General features: G+C 54.7%; 1 protein-coding gene across 1 annotated transcript; it reads right to left on the bottom strand.

Moving 5' to 3' along the window:
• Positions 1 to 859: 859 nt before the first annotated feature.
• On the bottom strand, positions 860 to 8,955 carry BSND (barttin CLCNK type accessory subunit beta). Its single transcript, XM_030870415.2, has 4 exons — positions 8,779 to 8,955; positions 4,215 to 4,309; positions 2,135 to 2,404; positions 860 to 1,274 (listed from the first exon to the last, which is right to left on the bottom strand). Exons 1-4 carry the CDS (start codon positions 8,953 to 8,955, stop codon positions 860 to 862), a joined length of 957 nt encoding a protein of 318 aa, XP_030726275.1.
• Positions 8,956 to 15,666: the final 6,711 nt, after the last annotated feature.

Genomic DNA, 15,666 nt, shown 5'->3' on the forward strand with positions numbered 1-15,666 from the left:
TGGTCACTTCTGTACATGCTCAGTGACCACCAGCTGGGCACAGGAGAGACCGAGGTGAGTAAAGCAAAGGTGCTGACCTTGAGCAGGCAGCCATGCTCCATGATAAATGCGCAAGGCCCAGAGATGGCCCAGGGGTGGCACACGGGAGCCAGGACTAACTCGGCCCAGAAGCGGTGACATCAGAAAAGCCTTCAGAAGAGGGATGTCTGTGCAGTGGTCTGAAGGATGAGCCTGAATTTGCCCGGCAGACAGGAGACAAAGGGCATCCGGGCAGAGGAGACAGCTTGGCAAGGGCATGGGGCAGCAGGGTGAGTGTGGGGTGGGGCTGACCAGGGCGAAAGCTGGGAGGTCAGCAGAGGTCACTCATGGAGGGTGTTGGATCCCAGAGCTACAGGAGCCATAGGAGGGATGCGGGCCGGGGACGTTAGCTCTGAGTGAAAACAAATCACGCCATCCCCCGGCTGGACTAAAAGACACAACAGGAATAAGAGCCCTGAGAGGCCTTCACAGAGGATCGGGGACACGGGGGTAGCACCCAGGAGGGTTCCTGTTCAGAGGCCAGCTCTGGGGGGAGGCAGAAAGGGCTCTTGAGGGCCCTGGCTGCTACAGATCTTCTCAACTAATCATATTTGACCTTCAAATCTTTACAAAAGGTATTAATAATCCGAACAGCAATGGCCCAGTAATGTAATCATCTCCTCCCTGTGCATTTCTGTGCAGTTCTCAAAATGCTCTCGGGTCCACTGTCTCCTGTGAATCTCCATCTAACCCCATTTTGCAGGTAGTGAAATTGAAGTCCTGTGTGATCACATCGGGGTTAGACCCAGAGCCAGGCTAAAACCCAGGGAGCAGTTCCGTGTCAGCCCTGGGCGTCGGGCTCAAAGTCCAGTTCCTTGTCCGGAAGGGGGTCCCCAGGGCTGTCAGGAAGCCCGTAGTACAAGTCTTCCTCTTCCTGTTCCGGCTCCTCTGTACCTGCGTCCGAAGCCTCCTCTTCCTCCCGCTTTGTCCTCGGGGGTCTCTGGCAGGAGCTGGGCAGGGCTGCCACCTGTAGCTGCTTCTCTGGAGGCACATCCTCCAACGTTGGGGCATCAATGAGGGCAAAGTCATGGAAGCGGTCCAGCCGGCACCTGCAAGCCTGGGGCTCCGGGGTTGCAGGCCGGGGCTCCGCCCCCTCAGATGGTGCCAGGTTGGGGCTGCTGCCCTCACTGGAGCCCACGTCCAGGTCATCTTGGAAGGAAGCCAAGGGTGCAGGGCCCTGGGGACAGGTCGGGGGGCTGCAGGGGCAAAGGCGGAAAGGGCGAGGGTAGCTCTGAGTCAGACTGCCTGGGTCCAAATCCTACCCACTAGCTGCAAGGCCCAGGGTGGGTGAGTTCACCTGTCTGGGCCTCAGTTCCCTCCTCTGTAAAATGGGGGAAATAACAGCATTCACTCCTATGTTTATCCCTGAGGTTTACAACAGATAATGAACGCAAAGCACTTTGCACAGGGCTGGCACATAGTAGGTGCTCAAGAAATGGGCCTTTATTATGTTATCCAAACCAGGTCACTCCTCTGCCTCTCCAATCACTTGGAGGTCTCCTCTGGGCCCACAATCCCTATCACACTGGGTGTCACCTTCTGTTCCCTTGTGTGCCTCCCCCATTGGACGAGGAGCTCCTGCAGGGTAGGGGCTGTCAAGGGCTGGCAGGGAGTAGGTACCCAGTAATGCTGGTGGATGAGTGACTACGTGGATGAATGAGGAACCCAGTTCATGAACAGCTGGGGACAGGGTGGGGCGGGGAGTGACCTGACTGAGGTCACAGAGCACATCAGTGGCAGAGCCTGGATTTGAACTCAGGTCCTCTGGCTCCCTGCCCTGGCCCCTCATGACGAGTATTCGGACAACTCTGAGGTAGGACCGATTATTCCCATGTGGGGAAACTGAGGCTCAGGAAGGTGAGGGACATCCGTAGGTTACACAGCAGAGGAGCTGGGATTTGAACTCAGGCCCATCTAAGCCAAGACCCATGTGTCTGCTACCCCTGCTGCTTCTCAGGGCGTCCCCAGCCTCTCTACTCCCCAACGTCCCCAGCCACCTCTTAGTGGCCACACCCCTCCTCCTTCACCCCAGCACCCCTGCGCTCCGTGCACTCACCCGGGCCTGCCCTGACTTGGGTCTCTTTCTCCCTCGTCCTGGTCCGAGCCCCTGTGGATGACCACGGCGGCTTCCAACAAGGCCTGAGGGTCGCGAGGGCCACCTTCTCCTCCATCGCTGGCTCCTGGCTGTGGCCGTCCCGGCTTAGGAGCCAGGACGGGGTGGGGGTCTTCACTGTAGCCCATGACCTTCATCTGCATGTGGCTGAAGTCCGGCAGGCTCTGGTCATAGGCGGCTTCCTCCCACAGCCTGACGTAGGGGGTCCGGGGGCTGCGCGGGGGCACAGCAGACAGCGGGAGAGAGAACAGGCAGGTGGGCAAAGATTCGATCAACAGATGTCAGTGCCGTCCCCTGGCCCACCTGCTCCGCGCACCGCCCCCCCCCCATCTCAGAGAAGTGTCTGCGGGTGGTTACTGTACCCAGTTCATTGATGAGGAGGCTGAGGCCCAACAAGTTAAGTTGAGCGGCAGAGCTCAGACCCTCAGTCCAGTATTCCCTTCACCCACGTCTCCAAAGCTAACTCCAAGGCTGCGGCTGTCAAATGAAGACCAGCTCGCGTTGCCTGAGCGTTTGCTGGGTTCCAGACGGTGGCCTGAAGCCTTTACATTTATCATCCCATTTATTCTGAATGACACCTTGAAGCAGAATGGTCGTTCCCGCTTTTCAGATGAGGACAGAGCAACGGTAAGAACCAGCTACTGAGTGTTCCTTGCAGGCCGGGCTCTATCAGTTAGCTCGTCTAACCCTCTCTGTAACTCTGGGAGATACTGGAGGAAGCTGAGGCACAGATACCTTAGCTGGCTTGCCCAGGTGGTGCAGACCTAGGGGGTGGTACTGGGGCCCCAAGCACCCCTTTCTCCACTGCTCTCTACAGTCCAGGGCTGGGAGCAGCAGGGAGGAGCGCAGGCTCAGGGTGGCCTGAGCCCCTGCTCTGTTCTAGCAGCTCTCCCTGTGTGCCCAGTCCTGAGGCTGGCCCCCACACCCACCCACCCAGATCTGGTCTGGTGTTGACTCCCTGTGAGGTTTGGGGCTTGGCATTGCACTTCTTGAGCCTCCATTTCCACATCTGTATAATGGGCCTGCCACCCCCCTACCCCACAGGGTTTCTGTGAGGACTGAAAGAAGAAATGGGCACAAAACGCCTGACTTGCTCTCTGGTGCTTTGGAAGCACTTCCTAGTGATGATGGCAAAGGCTTCTAGAGGGCCCGCTATGCCCCAGGCTCTGTTCTGAGCACCTGGCTTATTAAAGTCCACCATCCATATCACAGGTTCTGCATCCGCACATTCAACCAACCGTGGATCTAAAATATATTTTTTTTAAGTTCCAGTAAGTTCCAAATAGCAAAACTTGAATTTGCCACACACTGGCAACTACTTACATAGCACTTACACTGTATTTACAAACATTGACACAGCATTTACGTTGTATTAAATATTATTAGTAACCTAGAGATGATTTAAAGCACAGGGGAGGATGTACACAGATTGCAAGCAAATACTAAGCCATTTTATATAAGGCACTTGAGCATCTGCGGATTTTGGTGTACGTGGTGGGAGAGGGTGTCTGGAACTCATCCCCTACAGATACTGAGGGACGGCTGTATTATCTCACTTAGCCCTCCCTGAAGCCTAGGAGGAAGGTACTATTAGTATCCCTATTTCACAGATGGGGCAAAGAGAGGCAGGTTGCTTTCCCAAAGTCACCCAGACAAAAAGTAGCAGGGCCCCAGGGCTGTGCCTTGGCCATCAGGATGCCTCTTGTTTGCTAGAGGAGGAGTAGTCACCGCTGTGTGGGATTTAGGGTCACACCTATTTTTGATTTCTGGTCTGCCACTACTTCACTGTAAGACAGGACAAAAATCCCTGAGCCTCAGTTTCCTCATCTGTGAAATGGTAATAATAAAGCTCACCTCATAGAATTGAGAGGTCAAAACAATCCATGATTTCTGATAGTATGTTCTCAGTAAGTGGGAAGGCAAAGCCAGAGCCTGGGGCAGGGGAGAAGACTGGCCTGAGGGGCTCACTGCCCCTCCCCTCCCTCCACTGCCCCACCCCTGCCCCAGAGGGCCCAGCACCCACCTCTTCATCTCAGCAGTGAGCCCATTTTCCAGCAGGCCCAGCGCCTTCGGTGACAGGATGCCTTGGAAGTCAGAGTCAGCGGGTACGAAGGTGATCTGCAAGGCAAAGGGGAGAAGGCTTCTCTGCAGCTGCCCACACACATCCGTGGTCACTGCTCCCCCAGAGCACGGGCCTAACATCTCCACATACCCTAGGAGACAGGCCTGACAAGGGAGGCCACCCCGTCTGACAGGAGGGTGCCTGCTCAGGGCCCAGCACCTGTGGCCGCCGGATGTCTGGGTTCCTGCTCTCACTGGCTCTTCATTCACCCAGCACCCATGCAGCATCAGCTGTGTGCCAGGCACTCTTCTAGGCACTAGGGGGCAGCCATGAGTAAATGAGACGAACACCCCTGCCCTGGGGGAGGTCATATCTTGTCATTTCCAGGGGTTCTCGTCCAGTGCCCAGCACTTGCCCGACCCGGAGTAGGCCCTTCGTCCGCATCTGATGAGTGAGTGGGAAGCAGTTCATGTGTTTCTTGGCACAGACAGAGGCTGCGGTGGGGAGGACAGAGAAGTGGATGGCTGAGGTTGTGCCTATACTACTGAACTGTCCACTTAAAAATGGTTAAGATGGTAAATTTTATGTTATGTTATATTTTACAATTAAAAAATGTAGGACTAGTAATGCCTGTCTCCTGGATTCCATGAGATAACATATAAGGAGTCCCCCAGCACAGAGCCTGGCACACAGTAGTTGCTCAGTAAATCATAGTTTGATGCTACTGAAGATGAAGTTACCTGACTTCTCTAAGTCTTGTTCTCCCCAGCTGAAAATTTGTTCAACAAATATTTGATGAGACCCCATTGTGTCATGCCAGGTTCATAAACGGCAGCCCCTTTTCTCCCTTTCCCGTAGAGTACGGTGAGAGAAAGACACTTGTCTGCACCAGGAAAGCACCCAATCCTGCTGGGGAGAAGGGAATGATAGATGGATGTGTTCTTAGAACTCCTGTGAGGGGTAAGCTTCCCCCAGATGTCTGGAAATGAGGGAGGGGCCTGGGTATCTTCCACACCCACTTAGTATGTCCCGCACTTGCCAGCTGACTCTGTATTTCCTAGAAGCTGCCCCTTCCTCCAGTCTTCCTCCTTCTCCCCATCATCATAATCACCACCACCACCATCATCTCCATCAGCATCATAATTACGTCATCACCAGCAACATCAGCACCGGCGCCTTCATCACCATCACCATCATCATCGTCACTCTACAGCATCATTATCATTGCCACTGTGAAAAGCCTGGAGGAGGAGGAAAGTCCTGACAATCTTACAACACAAGTTCTTTTAAGAAAGGGTGACAGGCAGAGTTGAAGCTGGGGAGGGGAGATCAGATCATAAAGACCCCAGAGCATCAGGCTAAGAAATTCAGCCTTTAATCCAGAAGCAACAGGAGCCCTGGAGGAGTTCTCAGCAGAATACAGAGCCAGATTTGTGTTCAGGCAGAGTTCCGAGCAGTCCCCAAAGGGAGGGAACAGAGGGATGGAGGGAGGCCCGTGGAGAGGACCAATCCATCAGCCACCAATCAGGGGCCTGGTCCTGGGCTCCAGCAGAGCAGGCAGGAGTGGGGAGTGGGCGACTTGTAGGCAGAATCAGAAGCCAGACAGGGAGAGGCCCTGCTTTCCCAGACGATCCTTCCCCTTCTCCCAGTTCCCCTGCCCCATCTCAGCTAATGGGCACAGCATCCCTGACAGTCCCACCTGCTAGATTTGCCCCGATTCCTCCTTCCCTCTCAAGCCTGAGGCCCAGCTGACCACCAAAACTGACCAAGTCTACTTCAGAAATTCAATAAAATAAGCTGGATGGGAGGACCAGGGCCACGCCCAGCCACGACAGGTACTATATGTTTGGTGAACTGGGAATGTCTTCTCAGCTCCTACAGCCTTGGGTTCAAGTTCTGCCTTAGTCTAGGAAATGATCATCCTCCCTTGGACCGAGAAGGAGCCTCCCCCACTGGCCTGGTTGCGCTTGAACGTTCCTCCTCCCAGATGTCAGCCTGATAGCTTCCTCGAACTGCAAAGCTGCTCACAGCCGTCCCTCATCCCATCCGCTAAAGGGTCAGGTCCAAACTCCTCAGCATGGCATGCAGGTCCCATGGACCCGAGCCCCACTCCCTCTCCGCCTTACTTCGCTCCCCACACCCTCCGGCAGCCAGGCTGACCCGCTTGCCTTGTCCTTTCACCTCATGTCTTTGCTCGTGCGGTTCCTTCTGCCTGGAATTTCTTTCCCCATCTTTTCTGCCTGGTGAACTTCTACTTAACCTACAAACATCTTCCCTGTGAAGCCCACTCCCTCCCCATCAGGCAGAAAACTGTCTCCTCCATGAGACCCCCAGGGCCCCAAAGACAGGGATGGCTTAATTCACATGGGTACTGGCTACCCCTTCCCCCATATCATAATCGGCTAATTCCATTCCCTTATGTTTATATTTTTTTCAATCCAGAAAATTCCCATTCGTCAGGCACTGAGGCAGGGGAGAATCCGGCAGGGAGGATGGGCACCAGCATTTGCTGAGGGCTCTGATGGCCCAGGTTCCAATGAGACAATGTGGCAGACCGGGACCCTCGTCTAGCACACCTCCCTGGTTTACGACACACTTCCCTCCCCTCCTTTAGTGTTCCAGCCCTAACAGCCTGCGTCCCTGAAACACACACCCACGTCTGTGCTCACACACCGGCACACACATCCAGAGACCCTCCCAAAGCCACAAACACCTGTCCTGAGAACGCTGCCTTCGCATTGGCTCCCGGCCAGGCGTGATGCCAGGTCCCCCACCTACAAGCCCCCACTGGCTCCTCCACAGGCCCGGGCGAGCCTCTGCTAAGGCCCCAGAAGTGGGGCACAGGGAGGGGCATTTGAGTCAGGGCCTGGTGGGCACTGAAACCTGTGCCGTTTCTGACCCGCCATGCGGCCTCCACGGCACACGAACACGTGAATCTATCAACAGTTACTCATTAATACCCAGCAATATTCCCTCCTTCCCCCCTCCCGCCACTCCCTCATCCCCACTGCCACCCGGGCACCCTGCCTACCGCCCACAGCCAGCTCTGTGAACGGAGCGAGGCAGGAAGGACACTCCCCCCACCCCACCCCGGCCATCACCTTGCTGTCCCCCAGGGCCCTCTTCTCCCGGTGACCTCTGCTCAGGACACCGAACAGAGAGAGGCGAGTTGACTGTAAACTGCTGGGTAAACGACCACAAACCAGCCGGGACCGCCTCGGTGCTGAAGGAACGCGCTAACAGCCTGGGGCTTCCCACAGAGGAGACAGGACTGGGAGAGCCGAGCCCGGGCCCCCAGGATCCTCCCCCCTCCTCCCACACCCCAGCACGGCCAACCAGGCAAGAGGCGAGGAGGTGTCTGAGTGTGTGAGGCTGCCTGGGGCCTGGAACCCTGGATGGCAGGACCAGCAAGGCCCTTAAGATGCACACACTTTCCCACCCCCTCTTCCTGACTCACATATTCTACAAATGTGGAAACTGAGGCTCAGAGAGGGAAGGGGCTTGACCAAAGTCTCCCAGGTAGTTAGAGGCAGAGCCCAAGTTAGAATCCATGCTTCTTTCCTTGTCTCCCTGGGTCTATCTGACCAGCTGCTGTGACCTTGGAGAAGTCACTCAACCTCTCTGGGCACTGAAGGATTACAACTCCTGATATGCCCATTTCACAGGGTTGTTGAGAGGATCACTAACAGTAAGCGTGGCAGCGCTTCACCTAAATATAACGCTCTACAGTTTACAAAACTGCCCATCTCTTTTCTGTTCTCCATAATAACTCTGTGAGGCTGGGAGAAATAGGAGCTCGGGGCCTCATTTTGCAGACGAAAGAAACTGAGGTTCAGAAAGATAAAGGCCACACAGAGAGTTTGGAGCAGAGCTAGAACTAGAACTCAAGATTCCCAAACCAGTGCTCTTCCCATCACTAAGTCACTTATTAGGCTAGGAGTTCGTTAAAAGATAGAGCTGCCTAACTCAGGCCATCAAGGTTACAGCTGACCCACCCAGAACACTCAGCAGTCCTGGGACACAGGGATTGCCCTCCCGAGGTGGAGGGCTATGCTTTAGGTGACACACGTCTGAGCTCTGATCCTAAGCCTGACACTTAGGAGCTGTGGGACCTCACTTTCTGAGCCTCGGGCTTCTCTAGTGTAAAATAGAACGTCAAAGGTACCAAAAAGTTCAGGATGAGGACTGAACTGCACCAGGGATGCAGGCGTGCCGGCAGGCAGCAAGCCCTCATAAACTCTGGTTTCAAGCACCTGGACTGTGTGGTGGGTTTTACTGCGTCTCCCCCATGGTGCCTAGTTCAGGGCTCCAGATCCAGGGGGCTCCTGATCTATCTCTATGATAAGGGATAGAAGGGTGGTTGGATGGACGGACGCTCAGGAGAACGGAGATAAGAAAAGAAGGGGGAAAGGGGAAAGGATAACAAGATGATTGAAGGATGGGGGATTGATGCCTGGAACAGAGGCACAGCCCCAGGCCCTCCTGGGCCCTGACCCCCAGGCCACCTGTCCCCACTACCACCTACCTTGGGGTAGCACTGGCACATGCTCCAGATGACACCCCCGATCACCATGACACCGCCCATGGCGTAGAAGGTGCCGTAGACCTGGGGCCGGTCGTGGCTCATGAGGAATGTGCCGAGGGCCAGCAGGAAGAGCCCCAGCATGATGAAGCCGATGCGGAAGGTCTTCTCATCAGCCATTGCTGCCTGGCCAGGCCTGGTCTGTGCACCACCCGCAGAGGGGCGCCAATGAATCAGCCAGCCGTCTGCACACGCTCACACCGGAGGAGTGACGCTCTGGGATCACTGCAGATCAGGGCTTCAGGTAGGAGGGAAGGAGGCTCCCTTCGGGTCCAGCTCAGCCCCTGGGAGCACCAGTTCTCCAGGCTGGAGGAGCTACGCTTGGGTGGCCACGTGCTCCCACCTTCACTCCCTCTCACCTTCCCTCTGGGCCCTCCGGAGTGTGTGGGAATCCAAGTGAGGGAGACACGAGGGAAGGAAGGGGAGGTTCCAGGGGCTGGGCCTTAGCCAAGGCTTTGACATCAGCTCATTTGCCTGTTCAGGGCCAAGCTGGGCTGACAGGTGGCCCCGCACCGTCCAGCCACGGGAAGCAGATACCATGCTGCAGCCCCAAGACATCAGAATGCCACTGGAGGATCCCACAGGGTCCCACAGGCTGGCATTTTAGAATCCTGAAGATTCTAGACTATTCAAGGTCATGTGCCCATCTGGCCCCTATTTATTTGACCGTGGCTGCACGCATGGCTCTGTTCTAAACATGTGACACATATTAACTCATTTAAGGAACCCCTTGAGGCAGGTATTACTATCCCTACTTTACAAATGAAGACACGAACAAGTAACTTGCCCAAGGTCACGCAGCTAGAAAAGGCAGAGCAGCTGGGATTTGAAACCGGAGGCCGTGGGTCCACAGTATTGCCACTGGGTGATACTGCCTAACTGTAGCACAAGGGTTAAACGTGCAGGCTCTGGTGGCTGGACAGACTGCCTGGGCTTGGGTTCTGGTTCCTCTATCATGGTGCAGTGTGGTCTTGGTCAAGTTACCTCCTGTGCCTCAGTTTTCCTCCTCTCTACAATGGGGATAATAATAGCAACTCACAGGATTGGGTCTATCCCCAGGCTTGGTCTCCCTGAGTGCCTCTGTCCCCTTCCCGTACTCTGTGCTCCAGCCAGGCCTGCTGGCTCTGAGCTGGCCGTGGTGAGGCAATGCCCCTCTAGGGTGTGAATGGCCGACAGCAATTTCCTTGCCTCCTAACCTAGGAAGATACCTTCATCCTAAGAATGAGACTCTAATGGTGGAATTGCAGTCCTAGGGACAGGATGAGGGTAAAAATCAGATTCCCCTACAGGATTATAGGGAAATGAGGGTCAACAGTATCTCTAAAAGAAAATGTTAACATGTAGTTTGTATGGTATTGAATTGCCGCTGCAGGAGAAAAGGCTTTCATTTGGCATCCTGACTTCATAGGTTTGGGGATTTTCCTGTTTGTGATGTCACCCTCTCCCTTCTCCCCAACACAAGCTGTGCTGGTTCCCAACATCACACCTGTGCTCACGTGATACCCTCTGACATCTCTGCCCACAGTGCCTTGGGGTTTCATTGTGAAGCTGTTTCTCCTTCACCAGCCCTCAGACCCAGCGCTTACAGTTTGCGGAGTGGGGCAGAGCTTGGGGGACCCTCCCAGTGAGAGGCTGCTAAGCGGTCAGAGCAGGGCTGAGAGGCACCAGGTGACAACCATGTTTGTTTCCCGGGGTGACCTTGGCCTGGTGGCTCCGCTCTGGGCTTGAGTCTTGTCATCAGTGATTGAAGGTGGTATTAGGCCACCTCCCAGGGGTTGTGGAGGGAAGTGACATGATGGAGGGAAAAATGCTTTGTAATCTGGGATTACTTACAGGGCAGGACCGTCCAGGGAAATACTATTATAATCATCTTATACAGGCTCAGAGAAGGGAGGCTACGTGCCCCTCCCAGAAAAGGAGACCGGGGCCCAGAGGGGCCTCAGCCTGCCTGTCGGGTCCTGAAGCCCCGGCCCACGGCGGGATTGGATCTGCGGGGTCGCGGTCCAGCAGGAGCCTCTCGCGCCCCCTGGTGGCCATCGTAGCACGCGCTTGGCGACGTGCTTTCACACCACCGTAGGTCATGCCTGAAACCCGCAACCCCGCGAGGGGCGCAGGGAAGATCGTGCCTATTTCACAGGCGAGGAAACCGAGCCCGGGGAGATTTCCCCAAAGATCTCCCCAAACTGAATCGGGGGCTGAGCGGTGAACGGGATCCACACAGTCCCAGCTCCATTGTGGATGGATCGGATCTGGTCCTTAGGGCTTCCTGAGAGTCCTCCGGGTCACCCGAGCACTCTCCGAGTCTCCCCATCTTTTCTTTCCTCACCACGACCCGGCCTCCTTTCCACCTTTTCTCTCCTTAAAAGAGGGGGGTAGGGGGGAAGTGGCAACGAGTAAGCAGCTCTGGGACAAGTAGGTGCTCGGTAAAATGGGTCTAGTCTAACCTCTTCCACAGAGCCGCGGTGAGGGTTAAGCGGGGACACGTGAGTACCGGGCATTGGAAGTATTGGGTTGTCCGCGGGTCCCGCTCACGTCGCACCTGCCTCTGACTTCTGCTTCCTTCCCTGCAAAGCGGGGGGAGGGGGAGGAGCGCTTGCGGAGTCTGCCATCTTCCAGCAGAGGACGCGATAACCACGGTTTTCTTCCGGTCTGCAGAATTCGGGGTCCTCGCAAGATCCTAAGAGCTGCTTCAGGGAGGGGAAACATCACACCCATTTGACCGATGCAGAAACTGAGGCTCTGCATCAGTAATGGCGCAAGATCACAGAACCTATAAATAGCAGAGCCAGGGTTCAAGCCAGGCCCCACGTCCCTCTTTTCTTGAGCGCCTGCTACGTGCAGGACGCTGAGGTATGAGGTGTCTGATGAACACGGGTTTTCAGTGTGATGGCGCTTGGTCCTGTCTTCTGGGGCACACTATGGTAGAGGTTCTAAGATATGCCTGAGGTCCAGCAGGTGCACAAAGCAGACAGAGGGAGAGACTGGGGTGGAGGGGGAGGAACGAAGGGACAGATTCACAGGAGGGATTCTTGAGAAGCCAGCTGGAGTTCTGTCAGGGCAGGAAAAGCAGTTCAGGCAAAGAGACCAGTGTGTGCAAATGCCCAGAGGCAAGTAAGCACTGACACGTAGCTGGAGGTAAAACGCTAAATGCTATGCACACGTTCACCCCTATACGGCATACTCCTCCCCTTCCTGTTCCTCCGTGTCAAATCCATCCTTCCACCACCGGGATACCCTAGCCGACATCCTCACCTCCTCTCTCACACCCACATCCTATTGGCCCTACCTCCGAGACAGAAGAATCCAATCACTTCTCACCCCCCACTACTGCTCATCACCCTGGTCTTGAGCTCAGAGAGGCGGAAGTGAGTGGTGGCGTGAAGCGAGATCTTAATTCCCTGCCCAGGAATTGAACCTGGGTAGCCTGGATGAAAACCAGGAATCCTAGCCACCACACCCCCTGGCTCTCGCCCCCAGTGAAAAATGCATTTCTCACGGAGGCAAAACTGTAAAAACCGGTCAAAGTTTATCATCAGAGACATAGCACAACAACAAGTGCGAGAGCACAAACAGTTTGTTCAGTTAAGACAGAAGCAAGGCAGAGATGCACACCTGGAGAGAAAGGGTGTGGGCATCCTCTCTAATGAGGAGCGTAGTAAAGAAGCGGTTGTCATTCATACAGGGCAGTTCTTCCGGGTCTTTGTTTACATTTGGCCAATCATCTTATTTCTTTTTCCACACCTGCTCTGCTCTAGGGTCCTCCCCAACATGCATACGCAACTTTTTTCCAAAATGTATTCCAGCCCAGAGGCCTATGGGACAGCCTTAGCATCACATATTATGGGGTGGTGCCCCCTCCTTTTTGACCCCCAAGGAGCATTTCTGTGCATGTGCAATGTTTCCATTGCCCCAAGGATGGGAAATGTATGACCTCTTGACCTTTTAACAGGGTTTAGCCCCTCTCTGTCCCTGCCATAAAAATGTCCAAAATCCGGTTATTTACCCTATTTCTGTTGCTGGTTTTTATATCAAGGTGCAGATCTCAAAATATAGATGGGAGGGCTTCCCTGGTGGCGCAGTGGTTGAGAGTCTGCCTGCCGATGCAGGGGACACGGGTTCGTGCCCCGGTCCAGGAGGATCCCACATGCCGTGGAGCGGCTGGGCCGGTGAGCCATGGCCACTGAGCCTGCATGTCCAGAGCCTGTGCTCTGCAACGGGAGAGGCCACAACAGTGAGAGGCCCGAACAGTGAGAGGCCCACATACCGCAAAAAAAAAAAAATATATATATATAGAGAGAGAGAGAGAGAGAGAGAGAGAGAGAGACAGGAGTCCGGTCATAAACATAGAGTCCTGGAGCCCATTTGTCTCTTGCTTCAGGAAATGTAAACAGGGGGCTGGGAATGAATGTCCGGCCTGGAGCCCATCTTCTTCTCACCCCAGGAAGTGTGCACAGGAGGCTAGTTGAAAATGTCTAGCCTGGAGCCCACCCATCTCCTGCCTCAGTCTGAGGCCCATCGTGTCTGTCCTTCTAAGAGGTCTCTGCTTCTACCCTTGCTGGCTGAAATCTCTTTCCCACCCATGTCAGGTCAGACCATGTCACTCCTCTGCTCAGAACCCTGGAATGGTTCCCGGCCTATCAGAGTAAAAGCTAAGACTTAAAATGGCCTCCAAAGCCCTAGATAACTTGCCCATGCTGCCCACCCAATCACCCTCTGAGATAATCTCCTGCCACATCTCCCCTCACCCCTGCCACCCCAGCCACCCTGGTGCTATGCTCTTCTGGGAATACACAGCCACCCCCGGGCCTTTGCCTCTGCTCTTCCTTCCGCCTGGAAAGCTCTTCCTCCAGATATCTGCATGGCTCCCCCCCTTACCTTCTTCAATTCTTTGTCCAAATGTCAGCTTCACAACGAGGCCATCTCTGGTGTGACATCTGAAACTGCAGAAACCCCGCCCCCAGGTGTTGCCTGTCCTCCTTTCCCATTAACTTTTCTCCATAGTACTCGTCACCATCTATCATACTGTACACATCATTTATTTCTCTTGTCTCTTGTCTGTCTTCCTCCCCTAGAACTCGAGCTCCCACAGGCTGGGGGCTTTGTTTTGTTCATTGTGTTATCTCCAGGGACTAGAACTGGTTGGCCCTCAATTCATGTTTGGGAATGGAGGGATGGCTATTGGCTCCAGAGGAGAGGGAGGCCGGAGAGGAAGCATAGGTAGGAAAGCTCCTGGGGTCAGGCTAAGGTTGCCAACATCTTTCAGAGGCCAACAGGGAGCCTCCCAGGGAGTTGTGCAGGGGGGTGACACAGGTCGGATTTTAATTTTACACTGATTCTCTGGTTCTGAGATCAGGTTGGAAGAAACAAGAGGAGGTGGAGGAAGTGAGGGGCAGTTGCCAGACTGCAGAAACCTAGGGAGGGAAAGATTAAAATGAACCCTTTTTAAAGAGTAATTAGGTGTTGAGGGGATGGAGGGCAAGGGAATTTCTGACTGGGAATTTTCCAACTGATTTGAGGTGGCGAGCTCCAGGGTGCGGGGTCACCGGACAACACAGAGGGAAACAGGGCAAAGGAGGGGCCCAGGGAAAGCGTGGGAGAGGCCTGAGCTCAGAGGGTCTCTGATGTCCCAGGCCTGGTGGCGGGCACCAGATGTGAGCTCTGAATGATGGATGAAGAAACCAGTCAGCCAGGCCCAGGAGGAAAGAGGCCAGGCAGCAAACCAGTGCCTACTGGGGGCTGGAGTGACAGACCCAGCCTCAGGGGGCCGCCCAGCCTGAGGCCTTCCCAGTTCACAGCAAGGCCACTGCGTCTCATAAGGACCCTTGGCTTGGCAGGGTTAGGGTTAGGGTTAGGGTTAGGGAGACTGGCTCCGTGGCCCTGGCTTGGCCTCCAAGGAGCTGGTGACCTTGAGCAAATCACTGCCCCTCCTTGGTGGCTTTCAGGTGGGATGCAGATGAGCTGACTTAGAGAGGAAACCAGAAAAGGTTTTTCCGGTCTTCCAGCCTTCCCCACCCGCTGCCCCTTCCAGCTCCCACTTGGCAAAGGTGGTGGTACCTCCAAATCACACCTGCAACTCATTAACTCACCTGCCTGGGGGAAATTCCTCAGTTTGGGGGTAGGAGGGAAGCTGGGCTCTGCTTCCCAGCCTGGAACCCCATTAACCCCTTCGGAATTGCAGAGGGCCTGATAAATCCCCCGCACCTCCCCCAACCAAATCCCCATGGTTCACACAGGAAGCTGGTGTGTGTGTGTGTGTGTGTGTGTGTGTGCGCGCGCTTGCGCGCACGCGCACACACACACACACACACACACATTTCAGGGTCACACAGAAAGGTCAGGGCTAAGGCAGCATTCAAACCTGCATCTTCATCATAGCAGTAAGTATAAGGCACACACAGCGGAGACGGGGAGGAAGGGAAGGGGTACAGGTTGGGGATCCAGGATTTGGTGAAGGGGGAGGGAGAGGACCCACAAGACCCACAGGAAGGTCCACAAGATGTGGCTCAGATGGCTGAGAGAGGGCCTGGAAACAACCATGATAGCTGACATTTATTGATTCATTCTCAGTCCACAAATATCTACTGAGCATCTTCCACGGGCCAGGCTCCGTTTCTAGGCTTTAGGGATATAAATGTAAAGGAAAGAAACAAAAAAATCCCTGCTCTCAGAGAGCTTACTGGTGGGGAGAAACATATAACAAACAAACAAACAAATTTTTTAAAGGTAAAATATTAAATGATGACAGGTGTTATTTAAAAAGTAAAGCAGGAAGGAGGCTGGGAGTGCAGGGGGCTGGGTGAGACCACAGTTTTAACAGAGTGGTCCAGCACG

The sequence above is a fragment of the Globicephala melas genome, chromosome 1, assembly GCF_963455315.2.
Source record: "Globicephala melas chromosome 1, mGloMel1.2, whole genome shotgun sequence".
Classification (NCBI taxonomy): domain Eukaryota; kingdom Metazoa; phylum Chordata; class Mammalia; order Artiodactyla; family Delphinidae; genus Globicephala; species Globicephala melas.

Coding starts and splice junctions, on each gene's coding strand:
- BSND (XM_030870415.2), bottom strand. CDS start 8,955: ATGGCTGATGAGAAGACCTTCCGCATCGGCTTCATCATGCTGGGGCTC. Junction 4,310..8,778: donor TGTGCCAGTGCTACCCCAAG/GTAGGTGGTAGT, acceptor TTTGCCTTGCAG/ATCACCTTCGTACCCGCTGA. Junction 1,275..2,134: donor CCAAGTCAGGGCAGGCCCGG/GTGAGTGCACGG, acceptor TTGCCCCTGCAG/CCCCCCGACCTGTCCCCAGG.